The following is a 19,626-nucleotide window of genomic DNA, read 5'->3' as shown; positions in this document are numbered from 1 at the left end:
CAAGTGTGCAGAAACTTTTTTTTCCTTTACTTTTAACTTGTCTATCTTATAAACAGCACAAGTCATGAGGGGTGAAACATAAAATGAGTTAAACCATGAAGAAAAAAACCCTTTATGTGGTGTTTATTTGCCAAAAGGTTTGTGAAACTGACTGAGCGTTGTTTCCCGCCCAGAAGTTAGAAGATGGCAGCAGCAGCAGTGAGCAGCACAGGGATCCTCAGCAGCTTGTCTGGAGAGGCTGGTCATAGGAAATAACTCAGTTTTTTGACGCATGTTTTGTATCACGTTAAAATAACAGTGAAAAATATGGGTGTAGAAATTAAAAAAGCACAGCTACCAAGATATATTGTGTTATAACGGTTTTAGTCCCCTCCCATCTGTTTGTCTAAAAATATCTGCCCCTCTTCGTCTGTAAGTTCTTTTTTTTTTTTTTTTTAAACACGACGCATATTTTCCACCTGCTTTGTGGCACACCACAGTGCTGCATCATTTCACTGTTCATCAGTCTGATTTCCTCTTTCTTTTCTCTCCTACGCAGTCGGCCCGCCCAAGCTGCACCTTCACTTATCATAAGCCACATAAGTTATGTGGCTTTTCATGATCTCTCAAAGTGAAAGTAAAACCGCCTCACTGGAGATTTAGCTCTATCGCAGCGAGGGCGTGTCTGAGAAAACAAGACTATAACGGGTCTGTTCAGAGAGTAAATCGCTTTAATAGCTCACAAAAAATCCCCAACAGGCTTTTTGAGCCTCCGGATGCTTCAGAGAGGCACGAGAGAAAAGCCCTCCAGGTATTTTCCTGCCTTGTCTGTTGACCTTGTGAGTGGGTGTGCAGAGGAGCTGGCTCATATTCGTTACACATGCATGCTTTGCCCTCGTTTTATACTGTTCTTTCATTTGTAGGTTCTGATTTAACTTATTAAGTGTTGTTAAATAGCCCTGACTGACACTTTTCGCCCTTTCCCAGAAGCATGGCCCTGCAGAATGAAACCGGTGAGGGCCAATTTAACGAGGCGCACCGCTAACCGAAGCCACAGCGGACTTTTTATGCAAATATCGACGGCATGTTGGCTGAAGCGAAATGCACACAAGTGTGGAGGTTTTCATGTGAAGTGACTGTGCAACTTCCTTCCTGTTTTGAAGTCCTCGCCCTTTTTTTTTCTCGTCAGGGTTCGAGCGCTTAGTTTTCAGCCACAGCAGGCAGCAGGTTCAGACAGTTTGACGGCAACAAAAACGGCCAAGTCTGGTTACAGCTGTCTGATCGTTCATTTAAAGAGTTTAGCGACTGGGTTAACTCAAACAGATCAGAAAGTCTGCGTTTGGTAGCTAAAACAAATAAAATAAAATAATGAAGGTGTGAAGAAGTACTCTGTAAATATGGGTTTTGACGTGTTGCTGTTTCTCACAGCACATGTTTAATGTTTCTTTAATTTAGCTTCTGTCCCGACTGAAGATCAGTCCAACCAGAACTTTATATTCACTGGATTATTGCTTTTTTAATTAAGTAATGATTTATCATGATCAAGTTAATCTAAGGCTGGTGAGCAATATTGAAATGAACTTAGAGGAATCGCAACCGTTTTAGAAATTTGTGGTTGGGAGCAGAAACAAACTAACAACACAGAGCTAGTTTCAATATCACTTCACTTTAGATGCAGCACAAGTTGAAACATGCCTTAAAATGGGGTTTATTTAGGTTAAACATTTGTTATTCTGAATATTTTTTTGTGTTTTTCCAGACATGTGTTAGCTTGTAACCACACAAGGAGGCAGACGCCCCATTTCCACAGAGGAAATCTGGTGGATGCATGTATTTAATAGATGTTTGCTGGGCGCTTCTGTTCACATAAACCTGCTTTTTTACAGCTCAAAGCTTCAGAGACTGTGCCGAGCCAAACGTAAAACCCCAAATCTAATTCATTTAGTGAAATTCATCTGTGTGGAAACTCATTTTAAGCAGAGTTAGATAAGACATAATAACTCGCTCGTTTGAAATAGCTGAAAATGTACTTGGTGTTGAAATCATGAAACCTTGGCGTGCAAATAAAACAAAGCATGGAAGTACAATTAAAAGTGCAGTATTAAGTGTTTGTTCCGTCTGAATCTCATTTTTTTCTTCATGTTTAGGCTTGGGGAGAAAGTTCTACGTTGTTGTAGCAGGAAAAACCAACGGGGCTCATCAGTCCATAGTCGAGAAGCTGAGGAGCGCAGACCAAGTTCAAGTATTCTCTCCGGGCGACTGTGACTACCTTCTGGTCATCTGTCCCATCGTTTCACGCACTCTGACAGACATCACCGAGGCCCTCAGCAAGATTCAGAGTAAGTCGGGCATCCCTTTCACATTGACCCACTGCATAAAGGGCTGTAGAAGAGTTTTTTTTTACTCCTTTTAGATCTGTTCTTTTTGCTTTGTTGTCAGACTTTAATGTTTCAGATGATAAAACTAATTTTACTGCCGGACCAAGATGACCTGACTACATACAAAATGCAGTTTTAACCCTTTTGAAAGTCATGAACTACCTGTGCATAACAACATTTTTGGTTTGGTTTCATTAGTTGCAATCAGGCCTGATCTGCAGAGTCAAGAAATCACTTGATTAGAACCCGTCAGACAACATGAAGTAGGCAAGAAAACCTTGAAAAGCAGCAACACATCATGCCTTGATCTAAAGAGCTTTATATACGGATGAGAAACAGCCACTAACATCTATCCGCGTGGTTAGAAAAGCATTTCTAAGATTTTGGGACTCCAGTGAACCACAGTTAGGAGTCCCCAGCCAAACAGCATGAATTGAATATGTGAAAATATAGACAAGATGTTAAAAAAGAAGTAGAATAAATAAAAAAGAACAAGGCAAAAAAGGGTGATGATGCAAAATAAATGGCGTACATACTCAAAAGGTGTGGAGAAATAAAATAATAGATTTAAGTAATACATTATTCTCCCAAATAAATGAAAGCATCGTTTGAAAATGGCTCTCTGAATTTACTGTGGTTACATTAGTCTGATTGTACCTTTTTGATTTATCTAAAATATTTAAAGTGTAGCAAAAAAAAAAAAAAAAAAAAAAAAACATTTGTAAAGGGGGGTACTTTCATTTTTACATGACTCCATGCAGGGAGAGATTGTTTCAGTTGATGCAAATTAGCTTGAAGACAAATTAGCTAATTTTCTTGTGACTGCAGGACAATACATTTATTCAAGCTACTAACTAATCAAATTAACAGGAATTGATATCTGCAGATGTACCTGTATAAATCTGGCTACAAACAGAACCCGGCAGACATCTGCAGTCAGGATAAATCATATCGTTGATGTGTTTTATGACTCTGTTTTGTACGTATTTCAAGGCAACAGACCCGTCATTCTGGTGGTGATGCATCACACATTCGACACCAACTACATTATAGCTGAGAGCGGGAGACAAGTGCAGAACCCCAACGTCCGCCTCACTGTAGATTATCTTTTTTATCAGCATGAAATCCTCAACTGTAACCGCAATGAAATATCATGGTACAAAATTCAGAACGTTCTCGGCGTTCCAATTTCCAGGGTAAATATATTTGTGTCTGATCATGCTGTGTTTCAGTCATGTTGTCGATCAGCGGGATCATGATGGACTTCTTTGTTTTTTTTTTTGTGTCTATTTCAGACATCTGGGCTACAAACTCTGATTGAATGTAAGTGATGCAGAAACCACAGATTCTGTTAAATGTGATCTTTTCAGTTCCATGCTAATATGTTTGAATGATTAATAAATAATGGTTTGTTATGATTTCAAGTGACATCATTAAACAGCTGGTCAATTTTCCCCAGCTTTTCATAAAAATGAGGGAAGGCAACACAAGCAGAAATCTTGAATTTCATAGTATAAAAAAATATTTGGAGAGTTAAAGGAGGAGGAAAATAAAATAAATATTTTAGTAGATGGTGTAGTAATAATTAGCTATCGAAATACCTTTTTTAATACTTCATCATCAGCAGACAAAGGTTTTCATATTTCAGAAATCAATGACCCCAACAGAAACAGGTCAGCTGATCAGATTTAATATTGAAGCACAAATTAAACATGCTTCTATTTATTACTATAAATGCTATAATTGTGATTTTTTTTAAATTAAAAAAAAAAGTTTGCACGCTTTGCATTTTTTAAAATTTAAAACTTTGAAATTACGCTACAGCAGTAAAAGCCGAATGATTACTACCACAATTACTACCAGTTCATCAGTAATAATTACAGTATTTAAGCAAATTTTAGATATTCTTTAAACACAAGGTAAAATTTAGATCGCGATCCAGCCTAGTTATGTTAATGAAAAACACCTGTCTTTGCATTTTTATTTTCTATTTACCCTCTTGTTGCTCCATCTAACCAAAACTTTTTTTTTGCCTTTCAGGCGTGAAGAAACACAAATATACTATCACAGTTTCCTTTGTATTTATTGTGTCCTTAACGGTCATAGTGACAGGCACTGTCATCGCTGCAACCCGTCATTTATCCTGACCTGAATGGGAAAACTAATAGTAAAGAAGTCTACTTCTTGTCTTTTCTTTCTCATTTTTGTTTGACTGGAACGCTACAAAAGTGTTGATTTCACGTGTGCCCGTCTAAAGATTAACAGATTTATGTCCTGGGGGAGAACATTAGACTGAAGTAATGATTTTGTTTCTGGGACTGTTTCTTTGGTCCATATCGATGTGATGGAAAGCTTTCCTAAACGTATGCCAATGTAAGTATTACTTTAAATAAGAGAGAGGAAATTCGTCACTTTATACCTGTTGTTAACAAGAACAAAAAGAAACAGTTCAAATGCCTTTCATGATTTGGACGCATATTCATTAGGACATGTAAATATTTAGATCTGCTGATTTTTTTTCTTTAAACCATGTATATGCTTGCAGTATTTGCATTACTTTTCTCTGAATGATGAAGATGCAACATTTCACCTGAAACATAAAACATTTGAAAAGCTTTTCTCTGATTATTGTTTAAAAAAATAAATAAAAAATTATCCATGATTTCCTTTTTCTGCATGTGTTCATGTTTGTGTTAATCCCATATGCCAGCTCTATTAAAAAGGCATAACAAGCAGAAAGCATGTGAATTTTTACCCCAACTTGGACTTTAAACTTTACACTTAAATTAATGATGCTTGAAAAAATTTTTTTTCTGGCTTCTCAGCTGCTATTGCATTATGCAAAGAAGAGATAAAAAACCACGTTCTCCATATTTTCTCCATATAATCCTAATTTATACTATAAGAATATACTTTAATGATACAAATTCTTCATACTGTGGTTGTGCAAAGATCACAACAAGGGAATTGCCAATACTTGGTCACTTCATGTGATTATAAAAAACTATCTCAGCCTAAATTATTTCAGAAAGGATGAATTTACTTTACCTTTACTACTGAAAACATAAATGTATACATGCACATAATCTTTCCTATCTCGGTTAATAAATTCATGTGTTGCTTATAAAACTGGATTGACAACTTTTGAATAATGAACATATAAATCATGTGCTAAAAATAAACCCTTTCTTGTCACATAAAATATTTTTGGATGCATATAAAATGATGCAGATGTATCACAATGTATGCGATTGGTTCAGCAGAGATGGTAAGTGGTTTGGCCACATGGTGGCACTGTAGTTAGGTTGTAACATGCAGGCTTTCACAGATTTGTGTATATATATATATATATATATATATATATATATATATATATGACAATTTAAAAGAGATTATACAGATATGATGCCCATGTTTGTTTGGGCTGTTAACCAGAAGTTAAAATAGAAGCTCTTTTGTTAAATATATAATATATATATGTTGGGTATCTGCTACTCCATCGTCATTATTCGCTCTTTCAGAAAAGCTATTGATTGGACAAGCATTTTTCTACCAACTGTGTCTCTTCCCCTTTTTTCATTATATACCCCCTCCTACCTGTTTATGTGGCTGTCTATTATCAACTATGTGACAGAAAAAAAGTTTTTAAAATTTAGTTTATCTCCTGATATTAAACAGCAATTGATCCCAGATCAGTAGGATAAAGTCAAATTGTTTGTTGCTCTTTGTGGCCACTTATATTCATCATTAGTCAAACAAGATTGTATATTGTGTTTTATCACAGGTCAGCACTTCATCAGGGCAGTAAAATATGTAACAGACATATTTTTATTTAACTCAGACAGGAGATTAGATCTTCAACCACAGGTCAGGTGTGACAGGAAAACTTTATACAACAATAAAAGACAACTCTGTTAAATAAAATGGGAGATGGACACATTAGACTGAGTGTGAACAACCCTTTTAAGAGAAAGAAAGACATTTAGCCATTTAAAATATGTTCCTTGTTCCCCTAAAGCAGTTTAATTCATTCTAACTTCATGCTCAGAATCACACATTTCCTCATTGGCAGAATCTGGTGTCCACACATCTGATTTTATAATTGTCTTCATTCTGTTGTGACAGAATAAATATGAACAAATAATCAACATATATCAAAGATGGACGACTGCCAGGGATATCTTGCCGATTCTTAAGGATTGCTTTTACGAGTAAAAACAATAATCAGTACCACAGCTATCACAATCACGACAACTCCTCCCACAATCGCCATTATTTTTGGGCTCTTTAACCCTGAAAAAAAAGAGAAAATTTTTACGTATTTTTTCACATTTCAAACTTGATTGCATAGGGGAAAATCAGAAGTCAATCAACAGCTGAATAGTTTTAAACATAGAAACTAGATTTATACTCACATCCTTTGACACTTTGGATCCCCTGAAAGAAAGAAAGAAATGACGTATTAAAAAAAGATTTCAGCTTATGCCAGGGATAATTTTCAATGTATTTAATAATTTTATTACCAATTGCCTGGAACGTCCCAAAAGAGTCTGGATTTCGCCCCATGAGTCCGTATTGCAGGTACAATCGAGGAGTGTATCCTCCCAAAACAGAAAATCCACTGTGAGCCACACAATCGGGTTTGGCACACGCGTCTTGTTGAACAGTTGTTGTCTGGTGTGATGCAACACTACCAGAATAACAGGTTTATCATACCCTGAAACGAAAAGAACATGGAACAAGAAAGATTAAAAGAAAAGGTCTGTGATCAGCTGTGGAGACACTGGTACAGCTGCCTCCCGTAAGATTTGTAGTAGTTGCTTTTTGATGATTCCAGATATGTGTTTGGGTTGTGTGCTTGTTTCTTATTGTTTTGTGGCTTACTATGGCTGCAATTAAGGGATATGTACACATTTTGCCAAAGTTAGAAAAAATGCATAACCTACCAGAAACATTGTCCAGGGCCCCACTTATGTCTGCTTCAACACGGGACGCAATGGGACAGAAAACCAGGATGTAGTCACAGTCTGCAGGTAAGTTGACCTGAGTTTGGCCGATGCTTTTCACCCATTGTACGATGGATCTCTGAGCTCCGGTTTCAACCCCCTCAACGAAGACATAAAACTTTTTCCCAATCTCTGCAGCAGAATAACAAATATCACCCAAACATTGTAGGAGCTTCAGAAACGTCTGCCACACACTGGTCATGTTCCACATGTGACAAACATCTCCTGTTTAGTCACAAGTCTGGACTGAGAAGAAAGATCGAAACAGAGAATAATTTTTATTTCAAAGAAAACATGCAGACCCGGCTAAAATCTTCTGAAACACTGGGGAAATGTGATATTGTCTCATGAAACCTTACCTACAGGTAAGTTTGGCACGAAAGCAACACTGAGCTTTAATAAAAGAACACCACTACCCTAGCAGCATCATGATTTGGGGTTGGTTTTCTTCAAATGGATCCTGAACACTTTATTAGACTAATACTTAGATAAAATAGACAATTATACTGTAACACAAAACTTCCAGCTACAAAGTTAAGGATCAAAAGTGGTTTTATTTCTCTGCATCACAGTGAGCCGGGGGCATAAATCCAAAATGACGAATGAATGACGACAGGAGAGAAACAGTTAAGTTTGTAAAAATGGCCAAAGCTCATAACTAAATCTGACCTTACAAAGGCAGGACAGATTTGGAGACTGACAAAAGAAGACTATAGGCAAAAAGGAAACCCCCAAAACAAAAGTTTTAGTTTGCATGTGTTCCCATTTATGCATCCATGGTAACTGCAACTTTTTAATTTAATTTTAATTGATTTTGTTCTTAAAATTTAGTTGTTCAGTTGATTTGTACAGGATACGCTTTGTGTTGTATTTGGAAAAGGTTTTATGATCATTTATCATGGTCTGAAGGTCTGAAGTTTTTTTTAACCCCAGAGACTTGCCCTTTTTACAGGAGTGTGTAGACTTTGGACAGCCTGAGTTTATTCCTCTGTCAGGTTTCAGTGCTAATAAATAAATACAAGTGTTGCAGCAATAACCTGATAAAATACTACTGGTTTTAAATGATGGGTCCATGTTTTTTTATCAACTCGCCCTGATACCGTTATTCCCTTTACGTCGGTCCAGGTCAGTCATCCCTTCACCGCTTGAAGCTTTTATCAAATGCTGCCGCTCGTCTATAACAGAAACAGCAAAACAGGGACTTATAACTCCAGTTCTGGCTTCCCGTCACTTGCTTCCTGTTTCTTATAGGATTGATTTAAAGACTTAAATGTCAAGAGCCCACTGGTGGGCCCTTGACGGTTAAGGAGACAACAGGTTTTAGCCCTCTCTTTCTTTTTGTTTACTATCTATTATTCTGTCTTCCTGTGCAACTTCATTTGTTGTAAAGTGTTGTATAAATAAAGTTGGCATTGACATCAATCTCATGCTGAGCTATGCAGACGCTCTGTCTACATCTCTGCAGTGGCTTCAAAGACAGAGGTAATGATTATTAAGCTGATTGTTATTTGACCTCTAGGAGGCGCTCATAGACCGTTTTATGGTGCATTGAGCTCCATCCCCGAGTGACCATTAAGTTTGGAAAAACAACAAGTACGGTGATGTCTTTGATAAAATAGATTTGAATGCATTTTACATTTTCAGATGGCTCACAGAGCCCCTGTATCATATAGTCACTGTTGGATGGATATGATGGAACTTGATGGTTCACAAAATCAGAATGACAACGAACATCTTCAGGTCCCTGTCATACAATGCACCCAACACTGTGCAAAATGCAACATGTAAAGTGCATTAAATATTTGTAAATTCATGGCTTTGAGTTGCCAACCACCTTGCGCGCTGAAGTAGCAGAGCAATTTGGAGATAATTAAAATGACAAAATGCAAAACATGGTTGCAGGCCTGAAATCAGATCTTGTCTCGCGAGAATTCAATGCTGTTATCATCAGCCATCAGGTAGAAGTTCAAACTGGCTGAAAAAAAACACCCTACTATGAAAGGTTTGCAAGAACTGGTCTGTTTTAGCGCTTTCACATGCATTCTTTTATTGTTTCTCCCCCCTTATGATTGGCTCTGTTAAATGCGAAAAACAGATTTTTTGATCTGTCTATACGTTTCCTTAAATGCAGTTGAATTAGATCCTTTGTTTTGTCTCAGTGAATAGACTTTTGTGGCTACTCCCTGTTCAACAACTATTTTCATGCATTGTTAGCTTTATCTGACCAAACCTGTTACTTGCAGCGCCTGAAATCAGAAGTATAATGCTCAGCTCAGCAGAAAAATCTACAAATATATATATTTATATACATATATATATATATATATATATATATATATATATATATATATATATATATATATATATATATATATATATATATTTACACACACAAAATAGTTTCAAATTCACAAACATGACTGAAGAAAGATGACTCTAGGATACCAAATGACAAAAGTGAAAAATGTTGAAAAATTGACCAGCTCATCAGAAACTCACCCATTGGTTCACCTCCATATCTGTTTCTGAGCAAAAGATGAAGACAAAAACAGAATATGTGAGTCAACACGGTCCACAAATATCTGTGAGCCTAATTGGAATGAGCAAAATAATTTGTATCATTTTTATCAAACCTGTTTATCATAGCTGTTCTGCACGAGCTCAGGATCCTGCCCAGGTTAGTCAGATGTGGTTTCTGAAGTAAAAACCATTTAGAAGACTTTGTCAGCTAAAAACTTCGGTCACAGAGCGATAACTTGTTCCTCATCAAAGCTGTCCAACACAATGAAGGGCCGGAGCATCTCAGACTCACCAAAACACTTTCAGTTTTAAATTAAGCAGAGGGCTGTTCTACAAGTCTTGTAGGACACGTTTTCTCAATAGAGATAAAAATAAAGCAGCAGGTTGACTGAATCTCATTGGGCAGCAGAGTTGTGCAACATAGTTAGGGCTTTTCAAATCCATTGTTACTTATTTTTTGACATAGCTCATACAGGGGACCAGAGTCTGGGTTTATTCTGAATAGTTTGGGAACTCAAGCAAATAGAAAACAGTACCACAATATGTGCATGTTTCTGGCAACACCAACAGACACGCAGCCTTGCAAACGTAAACCTAGAGCTAATTTTCATATATCGATAAACCCTTAAAGTGGGCACTTAAATCCTTCAGTTGTGGTCTATATAAAGTAGAATTGCAAAGCTTTGGTGTGAATCCGTCATAAATTTAGCTCCACAGTTCCTCCTTTTCTCCAGTTCTGAGATGCATCAGAAAACAACTTGTTTTGGTGCTGTCTCTTTAAATGCAAAGGAGGCATTCACACCCTGGGCACCACCAGGTTGCAGAGCCTTCCACTCCTCCCTGTTTGGTGATTGTTTTAGTTTGATAGCACAGATACGATTATCTAGCACAGAAACTTTAGATTCCCAAACTGATTATAGGATGTCAACAATGTAAGACTTGTCCATCCAGCCTTACATGAGTCTAAGCCAGAGATGATGCACTGTACTTTATTTTGTGGGTGTATAAACTCAATAACTAAAAAGTTTGACTCATCCACTCGTAGCTTTGGCATCAAAATAAACCACAAAATAAAAATGGATAATTCACAAAACTGGTAAGCCAGACGTCCATGACCTTGTTTAGTAGCTCTGGAGCAAATATTGTGATGCAATTGTTCAAAATGTAATAAAGAATAGAGAAAACCGAACAGCTTGAAAACTATAACCCAATATAATATAAAGACATCTAAGCAACGCCTGAACAGACTACAGTCAACTTTTCAGCACTCCTAAAATGTATGTAAGGGCTAAAACCATGGATTTTGCATATGTTACAAAAACACCCTGTTTTATTACATGTCCTGCAGAAAAAAACTTATGGATTTAATCGTACCCCAGTAGACATAACATTGTCACATTAATTTTAACTCAGTTTATTTAAGGAGATAAGGAGGATCGTTTGTCTGGGACATTATCACAGCAAAATTTTGGTGGCTCCTAATTCAATGACACATAAATGCAAAAGTTATACAGGTTGATACAACACAGATAACTTAACACATAACATATTCAATATACAATAAGTTAGAGCACAGGCAGAGTTTAGGTAGAGACTATGGTTATTTCACATGTTCATCGGGATGAACTGCTTAACTGTGTGGTTCTAGTCTCTGCATACAGAGTCCAAGTCTGGGAGCTCAGTTCACAAAATCTTGGGGAAGTCATGGTCTAGTCTAGAGCCAACATAGAGAGGCTGCAAGTTACTGGGTTCAACTCCCACCGACCGCCACTGTGAGCAAGAAGCCCCCAGAACGCTCCCTGGATGCTGCACAATGGCAGCCCAACACTCCCTAAACCGGGATTAGTTAAACCTGGAGGACTGATTTCATTGCAATGTACAAGGTTGCATTTACAAATAAGGATGGTTTTCTTAATATTATTCTGTATAACCTTCATTCCACAGGAGGTTGGTGAGGGAGAACTGTACAGCTCTGACAGAGGATGGTCTCTGTGGTGCTTCTGTAAAGATTTTTAAGCATCTGTGGAGCCAGACTTGTCTGCTTTAGATTCCTCAGGTGGAACGCCCTCTGTGGGGCGTAACTTCAGATTCCTGGTGACGTAAGTGCAAAGGAATCCGACTCGCTCTCCCTCCTCACAGCTGATGCAGAGAAAGGCAGCTGAAGTTCCAGTCAAAATTTGTTATAGCTACTCAATGGCAAACATATAATGTCCTCATTTTGCACCAGTTCATAGCAAAAATCCTCCCAATATACAAGTAGACACAATTCATATCCAGTTCCATAGAATCAAGTTTGGTTAAAACAAGTCATACTTTGTTACAAACCAATCCCTTTTATTAAAACACGTTAATGCCAATGATCAGGAAGACAGAAAGAAAACACAGAACCACAAAGTCTAAAATACACAGTTAATGGCAGCAACAGGTCCATCAGTAACTTCACCAAGTAAGGACAGCACTGGGCTCATAAACATTTAGCAGCCAGTGTTTCTTATGGGAAAGAGAAAGAAAGAAAGCAGAATGTTAATGGAGCCAAGTACCATAATACTTCTCCCTTTAATGGGTACTGCTGTCCTCATTAGTCTTTGTGGCAGCTCTCTGGGTGCAGTTCCTCTGTTGTGCTGATGACTGAAGTAGAAAAATGGTGAAAAATCGTTTTTTTTTCTATTTATTTCTGCGTATTCTGGAATTGCAGAATCTGTTAGAATATGTCACACCAAAAGTAGTAGTTTTTAATGCAGCACAGACTTATTTAATGAATTTCAGTAACTCAACTCACGGAGATTCATTACACACAGATTGATGTTTCTTTTTTAACGTGTCCTGCCAAGCAGTGTATCATTAAAGAACTGCTATCTAAATGCCAAAGAGAGCCCAAAACAGCAACAAGTCTGGCTCTTAGCATAGGATTTCACCTTGAAATCCTATGCTAAGAATCGTTCTCCAAGATTCATGGATCCTTACACCATTCAGTCTGTCATTAGACCTGTCAGGGCCAGTCTCCTCTTGGTGGTGCAGTCTAGTATTTCTCCACTAGATGGTGTCAGCGAGCATGGGTGGGTGGGTGAGTGTTCACCAAAGTGACATGAGTCTACCACTTGCTATCTTGCCTTCCTGAAGGAGTTTCTGGATCCTCAGCTTTCTTGCTGATCCCTCTGTTCAGTGATTCCCTCTCAGCGTCTCACTCTCAGCCTCCTCGCTGCTCCTTCACCTACCTGTGTCTCAAATCCACCTGCCTTTCCACCCTCCAACGTTCCACACCCACCCACCCTCAATACGACAGGTCAAAGCACCATTCTCTGCAAACCAGCTAGCAGCCAAGCTCTGTTGCAGATGCATTTACTCCTTCTTGGAACCTCCTCCTCTTCACCCAACGCGCCTTCAGTCCCAGTCCCGCCTCCTGCAACCCAAACGACCTGCAGTTCATTGCCTCTGTTACAGTAAACTTCTTACCTTTGATCTCTGCTGTCCATAACTGCATTTGCACTAGATTAATGCTGTGAAATCATGACAGAAACCAGGAGTGATTAAAATCAACCCAACACTCAGGTATAAACCCAAGGCGATAAACAATTCCTAAGACCCATGAATCATGACAGACTGTTGGGAAAAAGTTGGGAAAATGTCTCTTTAACTTGTGTATGTAAATATGTTGTTTGGTCTGATTTGCTGCTGGCCTTGTTCAGTGCTTCCATTGTTACGTGTTCTGATCTGCAGGCAGTAACCTGTCTCCCCGCAGCAACAACACCTAACATGCTCTGTGTTGCACTTTCTCTTTGGTGGATCAAACTGAGAGCTGCATTCGAAACTGTGTGGAGTGGAGCTCTCGTCTTTGTAGAGAGGGAAAGTCGATATAATGTTAGTGGATCAACAAGCTGAGTAAGTTATCACCTCTACATCTTAATGCTTTCCTGGTGAGGTTGCGGGCGTTCTGGACAGATATAAGTCTAATCAGTTTAAAAAGGCGGATAAATGAAGCAGCTAAGATGGAGAGGGTTATGATTGAGCTCTTCCTTTTGTTTATACTGGACTTTTTTAAAAGCGTGCTGATGAAAGAACCATCATAATTTTTTTTCATCCCTCCACAGCGAGATGTCTGAAGAAGAAAATTCTGGTGAGAAACTCTTTTTAAAATAATCTGATAAACAACAAATATATGTCCAACACTGTGTCAGTATATTTCTGTGTATATATCAGTAACACAAGGAGAAACAGAGTTTTATATGAAAGTTGACTGCTAAAAGTCAAAGAGTTTCAGATCTTTGCCAAACCATAAATTACCAACGTAAAGTTGCTGTAATAATAAATGCGTGTAATTATCTAGCAGTCAGGAAAACACAAAGTATGTTTTTCAATCCCGACCCGGTTTGATATGGACAAGATCAAACTTGAAGAATTAACTTGAAGGTGGATTCCCATGATCACTTAGCAGAGCTATAATGATGTGTTGTGTTAGTGCACACAGCTCTAGGCAGACAGGTACAGATGCATTTGAAAGAACAGATGCAGCAGAGTATAGATAAAATAAAATAAAAAAATATGAATAATAATTAATAGTAATGCTAACAACAGAAATATATTTTATTATAATGTTTAAATATTATATAGTAGGGAAAACATTCTGCAAGAAAATTAACTAGCTAATAAAGATTCCATAATAATAATGGTGATGAAATAAATACTTTAAGCATTCATTTTTTAATTAATTTGGATCAGTTCTTGGTGTAATGATGACTTTTATTTTTCTCTGTTAGACAAAAATTGTTACAAACACAACAATGAGTTGAATAAAATCCTCCGTTCATCTTTAGAGCTGGGAAAGAAGTTCTTTGTCGTCTTGTCTGGAGAAAGAAACGGAGCTCATCTGTCCATTATTAAAAAGCTGACAGATTATGGCCAAACTGAGATTTTGTCCTTGGAAGAATGTGACTACCTCCTGGTTTTCTGTCCAATTGTGTCACGTGTTGGAACTGACATCCAGGAAGCCCTCAGCAAAATTCCAGGTGAGGAATGGTTTCATCTGTTTTAAATGTCCAGGTCTTAGTTAACCAAGCTTAAGACCATGACTCGCACGTAAAATCTCTGTCTGTTCCTGTTTCTTTCATTTAAGGAATGTTTCTATTTCTGTGACACGTGGTCTGTTCCATGCATTTGTGTCATCGCCCTTCGATTATTGCAATAACCCGTTTACTAATACTGGGCAAATCCTCCCTTTCACACCACCTAGCCAAATACATGTTTCAGCAAGCGGGCCAACATGACCTCCATTTTATATTCTTTACATTAGCTACCAATTGATTTTAAGATTTGTTTAAAACTCAGAATAATATACGGAACGTTACACAGACAGGCCCCAGATTAATTATCTACACTGAAAAAAGGGAACTAAAAGTAAGTAAAATTTTCTAGAAATTAGTCTATTTTTCATCGATTTGAGCAGTTAAATAAGACTATTTGCCAATAGGATTAGTAATTTCACCCCTAAAATAAGATAATTATATATGCTGCACTTGAAATAAGATGATGGAGATGAATTGTTCCTACTTTAAGTGCAAAAATCTTATTCCGTTGGCAACTCATCTAATTTACCTGCTCAAATCAAGAAAAAATGCACTCATTTCAAGAATAATTTACTTAATTTTAGTTCTCTTTTTGCAGTGTAATATTCTAACAAAATGTGTTGCTAGTCGCTGCTTTTGTTCAGAGGATCACACTTTAGATCAAGGGTAGGAGGAATATAGCATAATATTTATAGGATGGCAAGGAAGGGGCTAGAGTTTGTCCAGAGTGCCAACATACAACCATAAGACAGCATTAACGTTTATATTGTTTATATATTAAACAATATATATATATATATATATAAAGATTACTATATCTCAGCAAAGAAGGCACTTTGGGGTCACCAGTTCTCCATATAAACCATTAGATGTTCTCTACATGTCAACGTAGGAGTCATGCCAGAAATACAAAAGCATAGCGGCCCTAGTCTGAAGTAAAAAAAACATAAAGATGTAGAAAGGCACATCTTGATCTATGTTAAATATGGTGGCGGATCCGTGATGCTGCAGGCGTGTTTAAAGCCAGACGAATATAAAACTCCATCTGATTAGTGCAAGAGGAAGCTTCTTTACCACCACTAACAGCTGCGGCAGCATTTGATCTCCACACTGATCTCTCTGCTTCCTTTCAGATTTAAAAAAAGCCATTCTGGTGGTGATGCATCCCACCTTCGATCCCAACCAGACCATTGCTGACAGCAGGAGACACGTGGAGAAGCCAAACATCCTCGTAACTGTGGACTGTCTGTTTTATGAGGGCGATCTCCTAAGATGCGACCGCAACAACAACGCAATGGCCGACATTGAAAGGGTCCTTTCCAAATCCTGTGTCACAGTTGAGTTTTGATGATCTAATTACACAGTAAAACGATGTTGTGGATTCACCTAAAGGAAATTAAAATTTAAGTTTATGTTAACTTTTTGTTTCCTATTAGGCTGTCGGATGGAGAAACTTCCCTAACAGTAAGTGAGACAGTAGATATGCATTTTAGATGTTCTTGAATAATGTGTCATTCTTTTCTACATTAAGATAATTCTTATAGAGAATTCTTCATGCTATCGTAACATTTGTATTTATATATTTAATTGGACGTTTTAACTATGGGAACAACCAAATTAAGCTGTTTATGCTTATCTTTAAATGGCCTTTTTTAGTGGCTGCCTCTGCTGGTTGCTTGGATAGAACAGGCACAGCTTTTGGCTTCTGTTATGGTCTTACCTGAGGAACGATGCAGTTATTAAGACTGTCTTCTTTTTTCTTTTTCTCTTAGGGTTCAAGATTGCTCTCTTCATCTCTTTATTTATTCTCGCATTGTGGGCAGTAGTGACTTTGATCATTTATGCCGTTTTCTATATTTAACAAGAAAACAGACAATAATTCAATTAAGCTTAAGACGAAAACAACAGAAATCCATCAGATATTAGTGTATTACTGCAGCAAATTTATCTAAAAATGTTTAATCAGCTCCGTAAAATGTCCTCTTGTCCACAAGACTACAAAGAGACCCAAACTAACCAAGATAACCGACGCATTAGTTCTCTGTTGAGCAAACAATCGCATATTTTTGCTGTTTCTTTCTGAAGAAGGTCTTACGCTCCCTTTTTAAATATTTTGTTTTCCAAATGTTGATATTCAACTGGTTATTTCTTTAAGCTTTTGACTTTTGTTAATAGAAAAGAGTGGCTTGTGCTGCCTCAAGTGGAGGAGTTTAAGTATCTTAGGGTCTGTCCTAACTTCACCTGTGGTCATGAAGTTTGGGTCATGACCAAAACAATGAGGTATCGGACACAAGCGGCTAAAATAAACGTCCTCCTTTAGAAACAGGGTGACAAGCTCGACCATCTGGAGGAGGGGTTAGGAGTAGAGCCACTGCTCCTCCACGTCGAGAGGAGTCTGCTGAGCTGACTTCTACTGTGTGTTCTGATTGCCCCTTTGGATGTCTCTCCTTGGAGGTAATCCAGGCCTCTCCCACAGGACAACCCGTCCTAATCCTTTTTAACGGGATAGTCAGTTTTCTGCCTGAGACGGATATTTATCACAAGGACAGTAATGAAATCACCAAATGTAGATTGTACCTGAATCTGTCCGGGGGCAAAGCCAAAAGGGAGACAGACAAGGTTTAATAGTTTTAATGCGACGGAGAGACTCTTCAGCTCCACTGCCAAGAAAGAAAGATACAGCATTAAGTTGACCAAGAGATGCTGCAGAAAAATAAATCTGAGGCTAAACACCAGCAGGCACTGGGCCTCTGGTTCTGATTGTTGGTGATTCGGCTCAGAAACAGATTATTTTGCCAGGTTTTGTGTACGAGGAATTTAACTCTGGATCGTACAATGCTCAAGAGTTGCTTACTTTTACAATAATAAAATAATGCAACAATAATAACCAGCCACAGTCTGCAGTATAGAAAACACATATAGACACAAATACATATGACAAGCTGTGTGTAAGAGAGTTAAAGTATTATGTTTCCCTGATGTTAAGGGTCCTTAAACTATTCCGTGCCTTTTCGGCCTTCATCGTCTCACGAATGTGGCGTCTCTGGACTCTGATGACTGGATCCAACCCACCTCCATCCCCTTCTTCACCATCGTAGCAACCTCCGCCTGGATTTCCTACGGTCCTCCTTCAACCTCATCCCTATCAGAGTGTAATTCCTCCTGGACTCTTACGGAATTCCCTGTCACTCCTTAAAACAGTCCGACAGAAGGCCGCCATGTTGAGCCTGGTTCTGCCGGAGGTTTCTTCTTAAAGGGGAGTTTTTCCTCTCCACAGTCGCTTCATGCTTGCTCATCATGGACAGTTCACGTAAACCTGTGTTTATCCAAGTTGGACATCTAGCTCAAACAGATCATCATATGGACTGAACAAAACTTTGTTTATCTCCACTCCACCACCAGTTTCAGGCCTGTGGGGGAACATCCCTGTTCTCATACACCTGCTTATGCATATTGAAGTATAATTCAGCGTGAATGTTTCCTGCCGAGGTCTGAGCGCCAAACTATTATATTATATATAATATTATATCAATAAATTCTTCTAATTGCCTTTTCTATCCGTGTGAGTTTTTCAGATTGAAATCCTAATTGTACCTTAATATCTTTATTTCTAAGCTCTGCTCAACCTTCAGCTCTCCTTTGGACAACATTCTAAATGTTTTTTACATCTTTAGCCACTCGATTGTTTACTTATTCCAACATGACGGCACAGAAATTCATTTCATCTCTCTCCTAACTGCTACTCCACCATCGTCAGCTCTGCTCACCACCCGATGACAGCTCTGCACGGAGCAGAGCAGGTCTGCTGGAGAGAGACTAGTGAACACTTGGGGGGGGGGAGTGGGTGGGACGTTGGGGGTCACACCTCTGGCCTTAAAAGGCGAAGCAGAATACCGACAGCAGAAGCCCCCTCTAAAAATATCTCAGCCTCTGAAACCCAGCATGAATGCATCAGCACCCAATTAGGTTCAGAGTTGTTCAGCTTTTCCATCAAACTCGTGGAAAAATTGTGTGTGAGAAGACGAGCAATAACAACTTGGACACGCTAAGGTCACATGACTGCTGCAGCAGCACCGGCTGGGCAGGCGGGATAAGGTTTCCTCAAAGCTGTCACTTCACTTGTGCCTTTAGCATGGATCATCGCAGCAGTCCCTGTGGTCAGTCTAATTCTGGCTGAGCTGGTCGGGCCGGGCGGGGGGGATCGGGGGGGGGGGGGGGGGCTGGGAGCCCGGTCCAACCTGCCAAAGGGCAAAGACACTGACTGTCTAAACTTGGTCTCTGTCACTCTGTCTCTCCAGCCTTTTCCACTTGGGTTGCATTAAAAAGACCAATGTCAGAAAAGTTTTCAGATCCAGGACCAACTTTTTGCTAAAAGAAAGGAAACGCAAATTTATTTAAGTTGTGATCACTGTTGGCTTAAGAGTTTTGCACTTTTTTTCTCTAAACATTTATGCTGGGATTGCCAGCAGGATCAAATCATTTCGAGGAGTGAGGGAAAATCCTGATGTTCTGTCTTCATGGAAACTTAAGCTGCTCAGAGGATTGCCTTTTGGGAAGGATTTAATATTGGCGCCATGACTGAAGCAGCTGAAGGTAAGGCTTTATCACCGCTTTGTGCTCTTTCTGTGAACATGTTTCTGTATTAGACCACTACAGGGTTGTTAGGCTGCATATATGGGAAAT

At 38.5% G+C, this 19,626-nt stretch overlaps 4 protein-coding genes across 14 annotated transcripts in view; 3 read left to right on the top strand and 1 right to left on the bottom strand.

Moving 5' to 3' along the window:
• Positions 1-484: 484 nt before the first annotated feature.
• LOC110366591 lies at positions 485-3,628 on the top strand. 2 transcript variants are annotated; one of them, XM_036147484.1, is made up of 4 exons: positions 485-790; positions 970-992; positions 2,127-2,318; positions 3,351-3,628. In XM_036147484.1, exons 1-4 carry the CDS (start codon positions 756-758, stop codon positions 3,614-3,616), a joined length of 516 nt encoding a protein of 171 aa, XP_036003377.1. In that variant the 5' UTR covers positions 485-755; the 3' UTR covers positions 3,617-3,628. The 2 variants fall into 2 exon arrangements, with proteins under 2 accessions (XP_036003377.1, XP_036003376.1); XM_036147483.1 differs by having other exon boundaries at positions 967-992.
• A 2,539-nt stretch (positions 3,629-6,167) lies between these two features.
• On the bottom strand, positions 6,168-10,368 carry LOC105940092. Of its 4 annotated transcripts, none has more exons than XM_021308620.2 (7): positions 9,997-10,368; positions 9,863-9,882; positions 8,464-8,538; positions 7,304-7,495; positions 6,881-7,074; positions 6,773-6,794; positions 6,168-6,650 (listed from the first exon to the last, which is right to left on the bottom strand). In XM_021308620.2, the coding sequence occupies exons 1-7, from the start codon at positions 10,005-10,007 to the stop codon at positions 6,550-6,552; spliced, it is 615 nt and encodes a 204-aa protein (XP_021164295.2). In that variant the 5' UTR covers positions 10,008-10,368; the 3' UTR covers positions 6,168-6,549. The 4 variants fall into 4 exon arrangements, with proteins under 4 accessions (XP_021164295.2, XP_012737999.2, XP_021164296.2 ...); XM_012882545.3 differs by having other exon boundaries at positions 9,863-9,888; positions 9,997-10,367; XM_021308621.2 differs by lacking the exon at positions 8,464-8,538 and having other exon boundaries at positions 9,997-10,364.
• A 3,162-nt stretch (positions 10,369-13,530) lies between these two features.
• si:ch211-245h14.1 (uncharacterized protein LOC563420 homolog) lies at positions 13,531-16,368 on the top strand. The gene is made up of 4 exons (XM_036147485.1): positions 13,531-13,762; positions 13,972-13,997; positions 14,695-14,886; positions 16,077-16,368. The coding sequence occupies exons 1-4, from the start codon at positions 13,740-13,742 to the stop codon at positions 16,289-16,291; spliced, it is 456 nt and encodes a 151-aa protein (XP_036003378.1). The 5' UTR covers positions 13,531-13,739; the 3' UTR covers positions 16,292-16,368.
• A 2,802-nt stretch (positions 16,369-19,170) lies between these two features.
• Positions 19,171-19,626, top strand: part of trdn (triadin) — a 30,457-nt gene continuing 30,001 nt past the window's right edge. For all 7 annotated transcript variants that reach the window (XM_036147173.1, XM_036147176.1, XM_036147175.1 and 4 more), the window contains exon 1: positions 19,171-19,536. In XM_036147173.1, coding sequence (XP_036003066.1) covers positions 19,518-19,536 — 19 coding nt within the window. In that variant the 5' untranslated portion in view covers positions 19,171-19,517. The remainder of the gene's footprint in view (positions 19,537-19,626) is intronic.

This window comes from Fundulus heteroclitus, chromosome 15, assembly GCF_011125445.2.
Source record: "Fundulus heteroclitus isolate FHET01 chromosome 15, MU-UCD_Fhet_4.1, whole genome shotgun sequence".
Lineage (NCBI taxonomy): Eukaryota > Metazoa > Chordata > Actinopteri > Cyprinodontiformes > Fundulidae > Fundulus > Fundulus heteroclitus.
This window is presented reverse-complemented; position numbering and strand designations above follow the sequence as displayed.